This window comes from Bufo bufo, chromosome 5, assembly GCF_905171765.1.
Source record: "Bufo bufo chromosome 5, aBufBuf1.1, whole genome shotgun sequence".
NCBI classification, from domain to species: domain Eukaryota; kingdom Metazoa; phylum Chordata; class Amphibia; order Anura; family Bufonidae; genus Bufo; species Bufo bufo.
Window position 1 is genome coordinate 401865903 of NC_053393.1, and position 20010 is coordinate 401885912.

The window sequence follows — 20010 nt, forward strand, 5'->3', positions numbered from 1 at the left end:
TGAATAGTTTGTTAAGTTTTACTACAGTCAGGTCCATAAATATTGGGACACCAACACAATTCTAACATTTTTGGCTCTATACACCACCACAATGGATTTGAAATAAAATGAGCAAGATGTGCATTAACTTCAGACTTCAGCTTTAATTTGAGGGTATTTATATCCAAATCAGGTGAACGGTGTAGGAATTACAACAGTTTGCATATGTGCCTCCCACTTGTTAAGGGGCCAAAAGTATTGGGACAATTGGCTTCTCAGCTGTTCCATGGCCAGATGTGTGTTATTCTCTCATTATCCCAATTACAATAAGCAGATAAAAGGTCCAGAGTTCATTCCAAGTGTGCTATTTACATTTGGAATCTGTTGCTGTCAACTCTCCAGATGAGATCCAAAGAGCTGTCACTATCAGTGAAGCAAGCCATCATTAGGCTGAAAAAACAAAACAAACCCATCAGAGAGATAGCAAAAACATTAGGCGTGGCCAAAACAACTGTTTGGAACATTCTTAAAAAGAAGGAACGCACCGGTGAGCTCAGCAACACCAAAAGACCCGGAAGACCACGGAAAACAACTGTAGTGGATGACCAAAGAATTTTTTTCCTGGTGAAGAAAACACCCTTCACAATAGTTGGCCAGATCAAGAACACTCTCCAGGAGGTAGGTGTATGTGTGTCAAAGTCAACAATCAAGAGAAGACTTCACCACAGTGAATACAGAGGGTTCACCACAAGATGGAAACCATTGGTGAGCCTCAAAAACAGGAAGGCCAGATTAGAGTTTGCCAAACGACATCTAAAAAAGCCTTTACAGTTCTGGAACAACATCCTATGGACAGATGAGACCAAGATCAACTTGTACCAGAGAAATGGGAATAGAAGAGTATGGAGAAGGAAAGGAACTGCTCATGATCCTAAGCATACAACCTCATCAGTGAAGCATGGTGGTGTTAGTGTCATGGCGTGGGCATGTATGGCTGCCAATGGAACTGGTTCTCTTGTATTTATTGATGATGTGACTGCTGACAAAAGCAGCAGGATGAATTCTGAAGTGTTTCGGGCAATATTATCTGCTCATATTCAGCCAAATGCTTCAGAACTCATTGTACAGCGCTTCACAATGCAGATGGACAATGACCCAAAGCATACTGCAAAAGCAACCAAAGAGGTTTTTAAGGGAAAGAAGTGGAATGTTATGCAATGGCCAAGTCAATCACCTGACCTAAATCCGATTGAGCATGCATTTCACTTGCTGAAGACAAAACTGAACAGAAAATGCCCCAAGAACAAGCAGGAACTGAAGACAGTTGCAGTTGCCTGGCAGAGCATCACCAGGGATGAAACCCAGCGTCTGGTGATGTCTATCCATTCCAGACTTCAGGCTGTAATTGACTGCAAAGGATTTGCAACCAAGTATTAAAAAGTGAAAGTTTGATTTATGATTATTATTATTATGTCCCATTACTATTGGTCCCTTAACAAGTAGGAGGCACATATGCAAACTGTTGTAATTCCTACACCGTTCACCTGATTTGGATGTAAATACCCTCAAATTAAAGCTGACAGTCTGCAGTTAAAGCACATCTTGTTTGTTTGATTTCAAATCCATTGTGGTGGTATATAGAGCCAAAAATGTTAGAATTGTGTCGATGTCCCAATATTTATGGACCTGACTGTATATTTAGAAAATGGACGGTCCTAGGAGTCTTGTTCACAAACTGAGGATGGAGTATGGAGGACCCTATTTAAAGATCTGGGAAGTTACTGTTTCCTGTCCAGAAGGGGGAGGATCTCTCACAGGTGCTGTCATGGGCTCATGGAAAACAGATTACCGGTAAGAGTAATTAATGTATTTCCATTACGCCCCATGACAGCACTTGTGAGAGACTAAAACTAGATACATTTAGGGTGGGATTACTGCCTGCAAGACTCGTCTCCCAAAGGCCAAGTCCTGAGCAGAGGTTAGATCCAATCTATAATGTTTATAAAACATGCTTGGAGAGCTTCAGGTAGCCGCTATAAAAATTTGATTAATGGTAGCACAGCCTTTTTCTGCCCAGGAAGCAGTGATAGCCCTTGTGGAGTGGGCCGAGAACTCTGAAGGTACCTGAAGATGTGCTGAAGAGTAGGCTAGACTTATAGTTCTCATTATCCACCGGGCAATAGTGTGGCTAGTAGACCCTTATTTGGACCTTGGACTTGAACAAATAATTGAGGGGCTTTCCTCCACTCTTTTGTTACGTCTAAGTATTTACACATACACCTACATCTAGGGTATGGAACCTCTCCTTCATTTTTGAGATTCTGGCAGAAGGATGGCAAATTGATATCTTGAGACCTGTGGAAATCGGAAACCACCTTAGGAAGAAAGGCAGGGGCCAGTCTCAAAACGATTCTGCCTTCCAAGATCAAGGTATAAGGAGGGGAGGCGGATAAGGTCGAAATCTCCCCAACCCGTCTGGCTGACGTAATAGCTACAAGAAAGGCAGTCTTGTAAGATAACATTTTCAAAGAGATTGATTCTAAAGGTTCAAAGGGACTTTGCCTGAGCATGGAAAGGACAATATTTAAATCCCAGGGAGATGATCTGGGTTTAGAGGAGGGATTTATTCTAATTGACGCCTTTATGAATCGTTTGATCCACGGGTGAGATGCTACTACAGTCGAACAATACACTAAGGGCAGAGACCTTAAAGGGGTTGGCCACTCTTTAAATACTTTCCACTACTGTGTGGCAGGCAAGGGAAAAATGAAGTTCCTAATATACTTCATTAAACACATCTGCCTGCTTTTCTTTCAGTTATAAGCCGCTCCCCCTTAGTCCTGCTCTACTTTGCAGCTGAGTTCGTCCATGGCTGCACGCGACATGGAGGAGCTTGAGAGGAAGCTCGTCCATGAGCATGTGCAGTCTGCTCCTGTCAGTGGTCGGCTCCCTGCTTCCCGCTCCAACTCTGACAGGAATCAGCTGCTTGTTCCCTCTCTACAAACAGCTGATTCCAGTCAGAAGATGGCTGTCATAAAAACCTTCAGGGTCCCTACTGCAGAAGCTACTTAGTCAATCCCCACCCCCCCCTGCACTACCACCACAAAGTCGACCCGCTAAGTCACGCCCATCGGTCCCATTAGGCCACGCCACCTGCAACCAACAGGGAAAGCAGGACATCTAGCCAGGAACTATGATATATATATATATATATATATATATGCAATATATTTATATCGTGGCTCACCCGTATCTGTTAATATGGTTAAGGTGCTCTGTTTTTGGATGATTCACCTATTCATCCGATATATCAATGTAGTCCAAATGAAAAAGAATAAATAAAATATATATATATATATATATATATATATATATATATAGAAACATCGCGTCCACAAGGGTGAATAATCTTTTTTCTATTTTCATCTAACGAGAGTGCTGTTGTTTTGCTTTATACACATATATATATATATATATATATATATATATATATATATACACACACATATGTATACATACATATTTATCTATATACAAAATATATACACATGTGTTTAATATATTAATATGTTTATATACATTGCAGTCCGCAATGCATGGGCACTGACCGTATGTGTTTGTGTATATATATATGTATAAAGTTGCAAGAAAAATTATGTGAACCCTTTGGAAGGATATTGATTTCTGCACAAATTGGTCAAAAAATTTGATCTGATCTTCATCTAAGTCACAACAATAGACAATCACGGTCTGCTTAAACTAATAACACACGAAGAATTAAATGTTACCATGTTTTTATTGAACACACCATGTAAACATTCACAGTGCAGGTGGAAAAAGTATGTGAACCCCTCGACTAATGACATATCCAAGGGATAATTGGAGTGAGGTGTCAGCCAACTGGAGTTCAATCAATGAGAGGAGATTGGAGGTGTTGGTTACAGCTGCCCTGCCCTATAAAAAACACACACCAGTTCTGGGTTTGTTTTTCACAAGAAGCATTGCCCGATGTGAATGATGCCTCGCACAAAAGAGCTCTCAGAAGACCTACGATTAAGAATTGTTGACTTCCATAAAGCTGGAAAGGGTTATAAAAGTATCTCCAAAAGCCTTGCTGTTCATCAGTCCACGGTAAGACAAATTGTCTATAAATGGAGAAAGTTCAGCACTGCTGCTACTCTCCTTAGGAGTGGCCGTCCTGTAAAGATGATGGCAAAAGCACAGTGCAGACTGCTCAATAAGGTGAAGAAGAATCCTAGAGTGTCAGCTAAAGACATACAAAAGTCTCTGGCATATGCTAACATCCCTGTTAGCGAATCTACAATACGTAAAATACTAAATAAGAATGGATTTCATGGGAGGATACCACAGAGGAAGCCACTGCTGTCCAAAAAATACATTGCTGCACGTTTACAGTCTGCACAAGAGCACCTGGATGTTCCACAGCAGTACTGGCAAAATGTTCTGTGGACAGATGAAACCAAAGTTGAGTTGTTTGGAAGAAACACACAACACTATGTGTGGAGAAAAGAAGGCACAGCACATCAATATCAAAACCTCATCCCAAATGTGAAATATGGTGGTGGGGGCATCATGGTTTGGGGCTGCTTTGCTGCATCAGGGCCAGGACGAATTGCTACCATCAAAGGAAAAATGAATTCCCAAGTTATCAAGACATTTTGCAGGAGAACTTAAGGCCATCTGTCCACCAGCTGAAGCTCAACAGAAGATGGGTGTTGCAACAGGACAACGACCCAAAGCATAGAAGTAAATCAACAACAGACTGCCTTCTGGAGTGGCCCAGTCAGAGTCCTGACCTCAACCCGATTGAGATGCTGTGGCATGACCTCAAGAAAGCGATTCACACCAGACATCCCAAGAATATTGCTGAACTGAAACAGTTCTGTAAAGAGGAATGGTCAAGAATTACTCCTGACCGTTGTGCACGTCTGATCTGCAACTACAGGAAACGTTTGGTTGAAGTTATTGCTGCCAAAGGAGGTTCAACCATTTATTAAAGCCAAGGGTTCACATACTTTTTCCACCTGCACTGTGATCGTTTACTTGGTGTGTTCAATAAAAACATGGTAACATTTAATTCTTTGTGTGTTCTTAGTTTAAGCAGACTGTGATTGTCTATTGTTGTGACTTAGATGAAGATCAGATCACATTTTATGACCAATTTGTGCAGAAATCCATATAATTCCAAAGGGTTCACATACTTTTTATTGGAACAGTATATGTGTGTATGTATCTATATGTATATATATGTGTGTGTGTATATACATGAATATACATACACATATGTATATATACATATTTTTATATACATATATTTACACACACATGTGTATGTATATATATATATATATATATAAATAAATATGTGTGTGTATACACATTGCAATGCGCAATGCATGGGCACCGACAGTGTGTCCACTGTCTGCAGATGTGAACCCATTCACTTAAATGGGGTCTGCAATCTGCATCCGACAGTACTTTTTCCTGGTGCGGAGGCAAGGACAGAAAACCCATGGATGCACTCCATAGGTTTCTGATCTGTGCTTCCATTCCGCACCACAAAGTATCTTTCGGATTTCAGACCCATTCACTTGATACGGTTCGAGGGCCACAATACAGGCACAGGCAGTCTATGGTCATGTGCATGAGGCCTAAAGCCATACCTCCTTCCAGTATCCGGTAGGACAGTACCGGATTTCAGTGGCGGTCCTGGTACGCGGGAGGTATGTCCAAAATGGATCAGTTTTGCTCTAATGCATTCTGAATGGAAAAGGATCAACTCAGAATGCATCCGTTTGCCTCCAATCAGTCTCCATTCCGCTTTGGAGGCGGACACCAAAACGCTGCTTGAGACGTTTTGGTTTCCGCATGATGAAGCGGAGCCAAAAGAATTACATTGTGTGTCAGGACGGATCCGTTTTTTCTGGCACAATACGATCCGTCCCCCATTGATTTTCAATGGTGTTCAAGACGGATCCATCATGGTTATAGAAGACATAATACAAATGGATCCGTTCATGACGGATACAGACGGGTGTATTATGGTAACGGAACTGTTTTTGCAGATCCATGATGGATCCTCAAAAAACACGAGTGTGAAAGTAGCCTTAGGCGCATAGTCTCCCTCTTCCTTCTATTTTAAAGTTGGGATGTATGCTAAAGCACTGATGAAATGACACCTAAGGTGCTGTTGTTACTATGGTATCACTTTATAATGATGGGATCCTGATGCATTATATCATGTATTCATGCCAGAGATAAATTCCAGTATCTGATATGGATGGACTCGAGGGATATTTATTGTTATGGATGGATGTCCCCAGATGGGTCGTTTTAACATTCGGCCCTGTGCTGCGTTCCATTGCAGATCAGCTGATCTGGTTTGGAGTGCAGCGAGCGTTGATGACGCGGTAGGAAGTGTTCTGGCACCTCACGCCGGCCATGCATACTTCTGATCACATCATCACTTCCGGTCTGGGTTTGGCGGCAAGGCGTTGTTTGGGCCACATATTCTCAGGTGGGTGATATGGGTTTTGATGAGGGTGGGTATATATGGTGAAAGAGGGACATATACACTGCGTGCAGAATTATTAGGCAAATGAGTATTTTGACCACATCATCCTCTTTATGCATGTTGTCTTACTCCAAGCTGTATAGGCTCGAAAGCCTACTACCAATTAAGCATATTAGGTGATGTGCATCTCTGTAATGAGAAGGGGTGTGGTCTAATGACATCAACACCCTATATTAGGTGTGCATAATTATTAGGCAACTTCCTTTCCTTTGGCAAAATGGGTCAAAAGAAGGACTTGACAGGCTCAGAAAAGTCAAAAATAGTGAGATATCTTGCAGAGGGATGCAGCACTCTTAAAATTGCAAAGCTTCTGAAGCGTGATCATCGAACAATCAAGCGTTTCATTCAAAATAGTCAACAGGGTCGCAAGAAGCGTGTGGAAAAACCAAGGCGCAAAATAACTGCCCATGAACTGAGAAAAGTCAAGCAAGCAGCTGCCAAGATGCCACTTGCCACCAGTTTGGCCATATTTCAGAGCTGCAACATCACTGGAGTGCCCAAAAGCACAAGGTGTGAAATACTCAGAGACATGGCCAAGGTAAGAAAGGCTGAAAAACGACCACCACTGAACAAGACACACAAGCTGAAACGTCAAGACTGATGTTTCTAAGGTTTTATGGACTGATGAAATGAGAGTGAGTCTTGATGGGCCAGATGGATGGGCCCGTGGCTGGATTGGTAAAGGGCAGAGAGCTCCAGTCCGACTCAGACGCCAGCAAGGTGGAGGTGGAGTACGGGTTTGGGCTGGTATCATCAAAGATGAGCTTGTGGGGCCTTTTCGGGTTGAGGATGGAGTCAAGCTCAACTCCCAGTCCTACTGCCAGTTTCTGGAAGACACCTTCTTCAAGCAGTGGTACAGGAAGAAGTCTGTATCCTTCAAGAAAAACATGATTTTCATGCAGGACAATGCTCCATCACACGCGTCCAAGTACTCCACAGCGTGGCTGGCAAGAAAGGGTATAAAAGAAGAAAATCTAATGACATGGCCTCCTTGTTCACCTGATCTGAACCCCATTGAGAACCTGTGGTCCATCATCAAATGTGAGATTTACAAGGAGGGAAAACAGTACACCTCTCTGAACAGTGTCTGGGAGGCTGTGGTTGCTGCTGCACGCAATGTTGATGGTGAACAGATCAAAACACTGACAGAATCCATGGATGGCAGGCTTTTGAGTGTCCTTGCAAAGAAAGGTGGCTATATTGGTCACTGATTTGTTTTTGTTTTGTTTTTGAATGTCAGAAATGTATATTTGTGAATGTTGAGATGTTATATTGGTTTCACTGGTAAAAATAAATAATTGAAATGGGTATATATTTGTTTTTTGTTAAGTTGCCTAATAATTATGCACAGTAATAGTCACCTGCACTCACAGATATCCCCCTAAAATAGCTAAAACTAAAAACAAACTAAAAACTACTTCCAAAAATATTCAGCTTTGATATTAATGAGTTTTTTGGGTTCATTGAGAACATGGTTGTTGTTCAATAATAAAATTAATCCTCAAAAATACAACTTGCCTAATAATTCTGCACTCCCTGTATAGTTCAACTAGCACTACCCCCTGATGAAGCACTACCCCCTGAAACGCGCGTCGGGACGCAGGAGATACAGATTTTACTTGCAGGCATACCTATATGACCATGTGGGGTTGTAAGAGGTCGGGACTATATATCGATTTGTGGTGAGGCACTTGGCACTTTAGGTTATAATTCTGTGAAACCCTATGTGGTGGCTTCATATCCTATTTATGTATCACTGACCTACATTCTGGCACATATACTGTTTGTTATCTCCTGTGAGGGCAATTTACTGCCTTATGTGCGGCTGCATCACCAACTGATTTTAAGATGTATTTAATTAATTATCTATGAATAAAGGTATTTATTATTTTCTATCCGGATTGGCCTTTTTTGTGTTACTATGGTATCACAGTTGGCCAGGGATGTCATGTGATCACTCCTCTGAAGATGCTTGCAGTGATGTATGATGGGAATTTTACTTTCACTTTGCAGCTGCTCCACCCACACAGCCTCTCATAATGTAAATGCAGTATAAAAATGATATATACGGTATACAGTATATCTGTCATGATACAAATTCCTCTTGGCTTTAGTTATTGTCTGGGGCACTTTATTTGTTTTCATACTTATGGTGGCCAACCCCTTTAACTTTTAGTGTGCTTGGTCTTAATTTCTTATTGAGGCCTTCCTATAGGAAATTCAAAAATAGTGGGATCTCTAGTGAGGCTGACAGATCCAAATCCGCGCCCGCAAACTGAATGAAGGTCTTCCACAATAAATGTCACTGGTAACTTTTTTCCTACTAGCTAGTAGAGTCTCTACTACCTGATCTGACAAACCCCTGGATTTAAGGAATTTCCTTTCAATATCCATGCTGTTAAATGTAGTTTCCCTATCTCGGGATGAAAAAAGGGGCCCTGACACAGCAAATCCTCCCTCTCTGGCAGTATCCAGGGGTCTTAAAAAGACGGCCTACTTAACCAAGTAGACCATACTCTCTTTGGCCAATAGGGGGCTATTAAGATTACTGTTGCCTCCTCCCTCCTTATTTTCTGGATTATTCTGGGCAAAAGCGTGAGAGGAGGAAATGCATAAACCAGATCCTTGCCCCAAGGTTGCATAGATTCCCTGGGCCTGATCCCTTGGGTTGAGAGAAAAAAAAACTTTTGCATTTGCTGTTTTTCTGGGAAGCAAACAGGTCTAATGATGGGGACCCCCAGAGCTGTACTATCTGTTCGAACACCTCCTGGGACAGGCACCATTCACCCTGAATGATCTTGTGCCTGCTCAGGAAGTCTGCCTGAGAGATCTCTGAACCCTTTAGATGTACTGCTAAAAAGAAAACAGACTTCCTCTTCTAGCGACTGGAAGATCTTGTATGATAAATTTTGTAATTGAGAAGACCTCGCCCCCCCCTTGCCTGTTGATGTTGCTGCCGCACTGTCTGACAAAATCCTGACATGCCTGTTTTTTAGGGAGGGAAACCATTCCTTCAGAGCACAGTATATTGCCCTTAGCTCTCTGTAATTCTGGGACTGTTGGCTTTGAAACACTGACCACTGCCCTTGGGAAAACCCCAAAACTGAGTGAGCCTCCCACCCCTGAGGGCTGGCATCGGATGTGATGATTAGAGGATTGTTTTTTATCCATTCCACCCCTTGACTCAGGTTTTTTGACTTTGTCTACCACAACAGAGAGTTTCTTAAGGGTAGCGGAATTCTGAGATCTAGTGATATCGTATCTTTGTCCCAGAGAGAAAGAATGTGCCTCTGAAGAATTCTGGATCTGAACTGCGCCCATTTTACCGCCGGTATGCAAGAGGTCATTAATCCTAGAATTGACATGGCCTCCCTTAGAGTGGTCATTCTGGACTTGCTGAATTCCCCTATCCTTTTTTGTATTGACAGAAGCTTCCCCACCGGGAGGTAGGATTTTTGGGATAAGGAATCTAGCTGAATTCCCAGGAAGGTGCATTGGTAACTCGGCGTCAGACACGATTTTTCCCAGTTTACAATCCAGCCCAAGTTCATTAATATCTTTAATATTTCCTGAACTTGAGCTGAAAGGGAACCTGGAGACTGCCCCACCACTAGCAGGTCATCTAGAGAAGGTATAATTATAATGTCCGACCTCCCCATCAGCTTCGTAAAAATTATGGGCGATATTCCCAAGGGGAGGGCTCTGAACTGTAGGTGGAGAACTGACTCTTGTACCCGTACTGCTACCCTGAGATATTTTTGAGACGAGAGGTGTATGGTTACATGGTAATAGGCGTCCTTGATATCTATCAGCGCCGTGACACAGTTGGGAAACAAATGAAGAATTGTTGATGATATCGATTCCATGCAAAATTTTTGCTATGTTAGATATAGATTCAGGTCCTTTAGGTTTATTATAGTCCAATAAGACCCATTTAGTTTGGGGACCAGAAAGAGCGTCGAGTAGAACCCCTCCTATTTCTTCTGCTGGAACTGGGACGAGAATTGATTTGTCCATTAGGCTTCTTATTTATCTTAATAATGCCGTCTGTTTTGCAGAGTGCTGATTTAAGGCTGTAATTTTCAACCTTTCTGGTGGGGGTCTTTTAAATTCTAAACGGTAACCTTCTTTTATAATATCCTTTACCCATGCAGATACTTTGCCAGGCTTGAAAATATAAAGACAGACGAACCCCCACCTGAGCCCTGGCGTCATTGTTGAGAAGTATTGGAGGACTGGGACTTGAATAAAAGGCCTTTTGATTTGTCCCTCCTCCAATCATTGCCTTTCTTTTGAAATCTATCTTCATTCTTCTTGTTTCTGAAGCAAAATGGTCTTCTCTGTTTAGGAAAACCGGCCAACGGAAATCCCTTCCTCCTATCCAATGCTTTGTATGCATCTAGTGCTGAACCAAATAAAAAATTTCCCTGGCAAGGAATGGCACACAATTTAGACTTGGAAGCAACATCTCCCTTCCAACCTTTCAGCCAAAGAGATCTTCTGGCCGAGTTTGATAATGCGAGCGCTCTGGCAGATAACCTTAGAGCATCCGCCGAGGCATCCGAAATAAAATCTACCGCTTTTAACATTGTCGGTATTGCTTCCAGCAGCTGCTCTCTCGGGGTTCTGTTAGCAATGTGCGACTCTAACTCTCCTAACCACATTTTAAGTGACCTAGCTACTGAAGTTGTAGCAATATTTGGCTTAAAGGAAGATGTAGATGCCTCCCAATGTTTTCTAAGATAAGTGTCCGCCCTTTTATCCATTGGATCCTTAAGGGAGCCCAGATCTTCAAATGGGAGTGCTGATTTTTTATTAACTTTGCCACTGGAGCATCTACTCTGGGAACCAGCTGCCATACTGCGACATCCTGGTCATTAAACGGGTACATTCTTTTAACCGATCTGGGAACAAAAAACTTTTTATCCGGTTTGTTCCATTCCCTCTTTATCAGCTCTTTAATACAATCCTGGACAGGGAATACTCTAGCCTTTCTTGGCTTCACTGTCAAACATTAAGGCCCCTTTCACATGAGCGTGACGGATTAGGTCCGGATGCATTCAGGGTGAGTTCAGTGAAACTCACACCATTTTGCAAGCAAGTACAGTCAATTTTGTCTGCAATTGTGTTCAGTTTTTTCCGCGCGGGTGCAATGCGTTTTGATTCGTTTTTCACGTGCGAGATAAAAATTTTAAGGTTTACAAACAACATCTCTTAGCAACCATCAGTGAAAAACGCATTGCATCCGCACCTGCTTGCGGATGCAATGCGTCTTTCACGCAGCCCCATTCACTTCTATGGGGCCAGGGCTGCGCAAAAAACAAACATGCTGTGTTTTCCACGCAACGCAGAACTGATGAGTCATGTACACAGACCCATTGAAATTAATGGGTCAGGATTCAGTGTGGGTGCTATGCGTTCACGTCACGCGCAGAAAACTCGCTCGTGTGAAAGGGGCCTAACTACTGTCTTGACTCTTTTTCATTTTCTATCTCCATGGTGGCCCTTACTGCTTTTAAAAGAAGGTCCGTGTCTTCCACTTTAAACAGGGGCCTTCCAGTAAGGTTCTTTAGAAGAGGAGTCTGAGCTTTCTTCTACTCCCTCTTCCTTTGAGTCAGACTCTGAAGAGTCTAATTCTGCCACCTGCGCCTTCCTCTGCCTAGAAGAACTAGGAAGCAATTTTTTTATTTGTTCCACTGAGGAACGGACTTCCATCTTGACCAGATTCTGTATATTCTGGAACAAGGATGGGTATTCTTCCGCTACCAATTTCTCTAGGCAGGGTTGACAACATGCTTTAGGGTAAGATGGATTCAACTTCTTTCTGCATATCCCACATTCTCTGCCTTTTCTCTTGTGGGAAGCCTTCCTGGGGTCCTCTTTAACCTGCATCAATACATAGCCCACAATAGGTTACCAGAAAAATATTTAAAATAATCTCCCCAAAGGGAGACTGCTGGGTACAACCCCTCCTACCCCTCCCAGGAGTACCATGACGGCCTCTGCGTGCTGCTCCTGTTTCTCAGAGCGCTGTTGTGCATCCCCTTCCTCCTGCATGTCGACTGCCACAGTAGAGGGGAATTCGGAAGGAAAGTTTGTCTGTTCCCTGAACAAGCCACTGTGCATTCATCTTGCCTTCCACGTTGGCTGGCCTCTTCCCTGTCCAGCGTGGAACGCACGCGTCACTTCCAGCGCGTCTGCTAGAGGCACACCGGAAACAGGGCCTGTGAGACATTGGCGAACCAGGGAGAGAACGCCTTCCTACTCCCTACTGGATCTTTGCCCGGCCGCAGGTGTGAAGGGCATGAGGTGGCCGCCAGGAATCCGCCCATGGCAGAAAAAAGGGAACAAAGGTACCGGACCTAACATCGGCTTCTAGTGGAGACTTACGCGGTCAGGGACCTCCAATAGGTGTATAATTTAGACCCTAGAGACCCTGCAGCCCCCTAATAGATCTGGGAGAGATCCATCCCCTTGTTCTAAGGACAGGAAACAAGAAGAAACTGAGGATGGAGTATGGAGGACCCTATTTAAAGATCTGGGAAGTTCCTGTTTCCTGTCTGGAAGGGGGAGGATCTCTCAGAGGTGCTGTCATATGGCGTAATGGAAATGATGTTTTAATATATGCAAATGAGCCTCTAGGAGCAACGGGGGCGTTAGCGTTACACCTAGAGGCTCTACTCTCTCTACAACTGCCACGCTCTATTAGGGTGAATGGGAACGATCTGTAAGCGATCGGAGTCCTGCTATTTTACTGCGGGGGCTCCGATCAGAAGGCAGAGGGAGCCATATCCCTCTGCCTTACCTCACAGATGTCGCGATCGCTGTTGATAACACAAGTCCAATTTATGTATGAGATAACCGGGATGATTGTCTATAAAATGATGCCAGTTTCACGTTCAAAGCTGTAGTGGATGGTGAGATATGGAGCCTGAAACTCAAACGTTCAAAACATTGTTACCCTTTTGCTTCGACAGTGTGTGTATGTATATATATATATATATATATATCCTTTTTTTTTGCTTAAAGGGGTTATCCCATAATTGCTGTAAAACATGAAAGTCAGATAGCACATGACTTTCTAACAAAGCTAGAAGCATCCCTGTACTTCACATGGATCAAAAGCTCCCCCTATTCATTGGTCTGCCAGATTCTCTTCAGGCTGGAAGCGCAGGGGCGTGCCCTTTCTCAGAGGTCATGTCTTTTCTGCTGTAACTCTCTCCCTACCATACCTCGGGGGTAGTGTCCTTTTTGCTGTATCTCACTATCACAGCTCAGGGGGTGTATACTTTCTGCTGTAGCGCTCTCCCTGTACTGTCACATTTTCTAACCGTAGATACGGCTGGTGGCAGTTGAAGGATGGAACTGAGCGTGTGTGACCACCGCAGTAGGAGGATTAAACACCAGGAAGTGCTATTATAATGAAGTCAAGTAAATATCTCACAATTGGGGTATTTTTGTCACAGAAAGTTAATGAGAAACGTAAAGTAGTTTTCATGATGAATTATCTTAAAACAACATTTAATGGTGGCACAACCTCTTTGAAGAGGACCTGTAACCTCTCCTGACATGTCTGCTGTAGTAACTACTGGCATTCCCCATGAAATAACAATTCCGGAGCATCTAATCGTATGACTCTATATTAGAGCATTCTTCTGTTATTTCAATTAATAATTTAGGAAAAAATTGCCAGCAGCTTGCAGTAAAGGTACAGATGGGTGTTGCTAGTTGGGGGTGTGTCCCTGCACAGTCTGACACCGGCAGTACCTTTACTGCTGACTGCTGGCAATGTAGTTGTAAACTTCTAGCAGGAATAATAAAGGAATGGCACAACATACAGTCACAAGAATAGATGCTCCAGAATTGTTATTACATGAAGGAATGCAAGTAGTTACTAAAACAGACATGTCTGCAGAGGATACAGGTCCTCTTTAAATTAAGAGAACGTTGCACATAATTTGTTTTATTGTCCATAGAAAACAACAGCAATGTCATGAGACTGGTGATTTTAAGTTCCCCTAGTCTAAAAGGACCATGAACAAACATGAATACAGCGACTTCTCTAACAAAACACATTGTGTATAAAGAGCTCAAGATAATTGTGGCTATTTTGTTATTTCTGCTTGTGGTTTACCACTAAATTGAACTGCAAGAAAATGATGGTTTGGGCTAAGCAGTTCAACAACAAAAAAAAATCAATGAGGGTTAAGAAAAAAAATCCAACCTTCCAGTGTGCTGAAGCTTGTATCTTACCTTGCGGGAATCTTGCTCATATGTGGAAAACCAAGGCTCAGCACTTCCCATAAGGCTTGAAAACAAGGCGCTAGAATAAATAACAATATATGTATTACTACCGATAAAAAAATGAACGCTCTGGACAAAGCGGCCAGTCTACTCATATTAGGAACGTACAAGGCAGTGAGCAGCACGCTAGGCCAATGAATGTGGAAAGAGGGATAAGGGGAGTTTTATGATCTGAGATTCATAGCAACTGTAAAAACTGCCTATTAAAAACATAAAAAAATTAATTAAATAAAACAAAAAATGTTTATTGGTATCAAGGCTAAAGAAAAAACGGGCTAAAACCCAGTCAAACACCTAGAAGGCAGAAACCTCAATGTCAAAGAGGCAGGGATGAGGGAGTTACTGGTATAAGTGAATAGAGTACAAGGCCAAGGAAGGTATTAAATGTAGTCCTTGGTGTGGTCAGTAACAGATGTCACACAGCCCTGCCTCTGACCATGGCATACACTATGTCATACCTGTGCATACTAGAAAGGCAGGCTCAGGTGAGGACATCCACGGGAGTAGGAGTACGTGGATTTTCCCCTTATCCTAATACAGCCTACACCCGTCTGAAAAAGGGGTAAGATAAGGTGTAGAGTTGAGTGAAGCAAGCTTCAGATGCATAATCCGAAGTCGCTTCGTTCAAAACTTCGGAATAATACTGTACGGAGATCTGTCTCCGTATAGTATTAGAATGTATGGGATGGAATGAGCCGAAGTTAGTCATTCGCGAAGTCGTGCGTGACTTCGTTGAATAACTTCGGTAGTTGATTGCACAATATACGAAAAAAGCACTAGCCTATGTCCGCTCCCTCGGTCCCGGCCACCAAAGAGGCTGACGCTTTTTCCTATAGTGTGCAAGCACAACCACCACTGATGGATTGCAGGGTGGTCGTAACCATGGAAACAAGAAGTGTATAATGTGATGGAAAAATGAATCCAGCCAGCAAAGGAAGCAATATGGATAATCACAATACATTAGTAAGTGCCTTGTAGTAACGTTCTCTACATGATAAAGGCCATCTGGCAAGTGAGACAACCCCTTTAAGGGGGGGAGCCGAGTCAGAAGGTAAGTATATGACAATGAAAGGCTAGCCTGGAAGCCACAAATGGCGCGCCTGCCAAGAAAGCCCATCCTCATCTCAGGTCAGGTCTCAGCCTGCAACCACCGCTGTGCACCCATTACTGCAACAATAATATCACACACGATGACAGTGTTAATAAGGTTACCAAACATAGTTCAGCCTGCTACACAGTAGACTTACTAGGCGTCATGTTCCAGGTAATCAGGATTTAACAGAACTTTCATTTCCTCGCTGAAAAAGAAATATTATTAATGTATTTTATTCTGCGCCCCATAACGTCAATACATAATATCATTAAAAAAATATGTATTTTGGAGCGGTTTCTTTTGGAACGTGCAAAATAAAAAACAAGTTTTTCTTCCAAACACTTATGACAGTCATTAATCTTCAAGTTATTACCGAAGAACAAATGAAGCCGCATTCATCAGTCCAGAGAGTCTTCGGCATCTATTACTGCCAGCTAAGCAAGGAACTCGCAGGAAGATTCTCAATCAGGTGAATTCCTCCTTTCCGATATACAAATTGTGTTTTCATAGTGAAGGAACAACAGAAAGTGTTTCATCTGCTGGTGTCACTGACCAAACCTCTAAAATAATACTTCCTATTTACTAAATGTAACTCCAGGAGGCTTAGATCTATGGCGCTGTTTGATGAGGGGTAGCTTCCCTCTAACTACATCTAAAAACACATGGGTAGTCAGAATCTTTTTTTTATGAGACTTCCTAAAGGGGTACCCCAAAAACAGGAGCCTTATTTTATATGGCCAGGGATTGCACAAAAAGACTCATCTGTGCTCTGGTTCCAGTGCGGAACTCCATTTTTCCAGAAAAACACCACTGCCAGCCAACCAATGGCCTCATTATTTATGTGTGCAGGTACAGCATGCATGGGTGGACTGGGAACGTAAAGTGGCCCTAGGAAAAAAAACTAAAAGTGGCCCCGTTTTTTAGTTGGGTCCAAACTGATGGAAGGCAGGGCCAGCAATATCATAGTGTGGCACATTATACAACCCCAACAGAGCCAAATACCACAGTCCATCACAAAATATTGCAAGCAGCACAAAATACATGCCCAAAAACTTCCACTGGCCGGCTGTGATCACTGGCCCACCGGGAAATTTCCCTGTAAGGTCTATGGCCAATCCCCTCCTGACGGCATGTGACCACTGCCACTGCTGAAGCCACTGATTGGCTGGCAGCAGTGATGCTTGTGTAGTTACAGCACTCCACACTTCCAATCCAGCCAGGGCTGCCAACCAGACTTTTTTTTTTATGGACAACTTAGCCCAAAATCACCAACAGCCAACATTTTTTACGAACAAATTGGAAAACCATAATGAATGATAAAGTAATACATGTCTATGGCTCAATCTACTGATAAGAACTCATTACCAGCATTTACTGTGAGCTGTAAAATGATAATAATTACCACCAAAATAATCTATTCAAATACCACCTGCCTCAAAAAAAAAAAAAAAAATCACAGACGCATCTATTATTTTTCACGGACACAGTAAAAAAAGTCAACCAATTTTTACAGACTGTCCAGGAATTTCTGGATGGTTGGCAACCCTGGATCCAGCAGGGACCGGAAGCAGAAGAGAAGGGAGCTTAGCACTAGAACCAGAGCACGGGTGGCAGGTGAGTTGTTTGTTTTCAAACTCCTGCACTATGTCTGGCCATTTGAAAAGGGTTTAAGGGTTTCCTGGTCTTGGAGAACCCCTATAACTTATAGAATCTTTGGGGGTATTTGTTTCCCCCGGCTTTACCCTACTATTCGGCTAATTTATAACAAGGTTTGCGCCTCCCAATAAATTAAGTGCACATCCGGCTGTCCGTGTGCCTAGAGTGAAAACGACTCCAGCCCCTGACCGGGATAGTTTTTCTTCCTCTTTTGCGTCTGTTTCCAGGTGTAATGATAGTAAATTTTTCAGGGCGGAAATCCTGGCCCCAGCCCCCACTCCCAAGTGGCAAGGACATCGTATAAATGCCTGTACAATAAAATATTGTAGCAGGGTGTCTAAAAAGTTGCTAAAAGGTGTAAAAATGTTGGTAAATGATCTCCTTTATAACCCTTCAGAATACTATTTTTAAACATTTACTAGTAGAAAGAGAAGCTTACAAAAGGGGCAGATAAAGCAGCTCTACAATGAGAGGACCTTTCCAAACAGATCTTCAAATCTCAGCTTCCTAGACTCCTGTGACATGGCAGTGGTACATTACTGGCCTACTTGTCCTCAGACTTCATAATCAATGATGTGTCTGCAACGTGGAATATTGTATGTCCTATTATCAATGGAAATCAGGGGGATGATGACTGGGCTGTCCATGTCCATATACTGGAACCACTCAGTACATGTATTGGCCCTTCTACACAAGCCGATGATCGGGAATAAACCACGTTCCTTCCTGATAACTGATGTATTCTGCAGACAAACAAACTAATGAGCAAACTGATAAAAATGCTAATTGTTCAGTACCTCCCTGTGTAAACTGGAGATGTGTCCCCAATAATAAGTAAACTGTATGGGGAAAAATGATCACGTTACCCATCATCTTCCCCCATACAGTGTGATGGTGCTGCATGTAACGAGTACCGACCAACATGGTGTTATCATCGATCAGTGCTTGATACCGGGCCTGTTAAAATGCATACCGAGACATCATACTAGGGGTTAATGTGTCTATACCAACCTGGGTTGCGCAGCTTCACTTGCATGCATAAAGGCTTGGTGATCACAATGCAGTATGAATAATATAGGCGCCAACAATTCGTGCATTCCCTGTAAATGCAGAGTAAATTATCAGTACAGTGTAAGTGCTCAATAGATCCTGCTGGCAACTGTAATAAAAAAGATCACGCCAAAAAATAAATAAAAAAAAGAATAAAAGCATCAAGAAATACCAACCATAATGATGTTTGCTCAAAGGTTTTGTCCAACCCCAAAACCAGTGTTAGTTATGGCCCTGAAAGCAGGTAAGTGAAAGAAAAAAAAGTAACTCCCCGTTCCAGAGCAGAGGCTTCCATCCCTGGTGGAACGAAAGAGTGACGTACCGTCCACAGTCAATTGCACTTGAGGACTCACCGGTGAGGCCACAGCATGGCTGCAGTGGGGCACATGACCACATTTCCAGATGAGAGTCTCGGTGCTGGAACGGAGCAGTGGTGAATAGGGCCATAACTACACACTTTCAAGAGCCTTTAAGCTATTCCCAGAATAAAATGTAGCTTACATAAACACCATGAGGAAACCAGAAAAGCCTTCCTCAAAGTTGCACGCATATAGTACAATAGTCTAACATGTCTCTGTATGCTGAAGCATTAACATTACTGTTCACATTGGAAATCAAACCCTTAAAAGGAGCAACACCTCCTTCACCAAATGCCCACTTTTTATGTGCCAAGTGCTGCAGGCCCAGCAGCCGGCTTTGGTCAACTGCTTCCACTTTACAAAAAGAGCACTTACAGCTGACCAGAGGAGATCTAGCAGAACTCTTCTGTACGACCAATACTACCGTTTGCAATGTCTGTAGCTGAAAAACCTGAATTCAGTAATTAGGAGCAGGGTCCACACACTTTTGGCCATACAACCTATGTGTATACTTGCTGATCAGGGCCTGTGCACATCATGCTTGGGTATCCTTTTCCAAACACCCTTTAAAACAGACCATAGGTTGTTAGTGGGGCTTCTCTCTCTGACAAGTTTCCGTTTTCTTCAACAGAAGAGACTAATACTAGATTCCCATTTGTATCAGGGGTTCCATTAACAAAACAGTGGGCTGCGTTACTTTGTTAAAATGTCGGGCACCCTGATGGAAACCCAACAAACCCCACAGAAGTCGATAGGGTCATATGACAGATGCGGTGCTGCCATTTTTCTATTCATAGAATGGAAAAGAAGAAACTACAAAGATGTGAAAGCAGGCAGAGACTTGGCGCGGTTTTCTGTGCTGTTGAACAACAGGATCCTGACGGATCTGTCTTTTTCAGGACAGGAATTCTTCATGATAAAAAATATGTTTAGACAGGATGAAAAAAAATGTGGTGTGAACCTAGCTCAGATAA

General features: G+C 42.7%; 1 protein-coding gene across 1 annotated transcript in view; it reads right to left on the minus strand.

The window, feature by feature from the left end:
• Window positions 1-20010, minus strand: part of TBC1D5 (TBC1 domain family member 5) — a 651704-nt gene that overhangs the window by 243154 nt on the left and 388540 nt on the right. The window contains exons 11-13 of the mRNA XM_040432915.1: window positions 18639-18727; window positions 16126-16176; window positions 14828-14897 (exon numbers count right to left, since the gene is read on the minus strand). Of these exons, the coding sequence (XP_040288849.1) occupies window positions 14828-14897; window positions 16126-16176; window positions 18639-18727 (210 nt within the window). The remainder of the gene's footprint in view (window positions 1-14827; window positions 14898-16125; window positions 16177-18638; window positions 18728-20010) is intronic.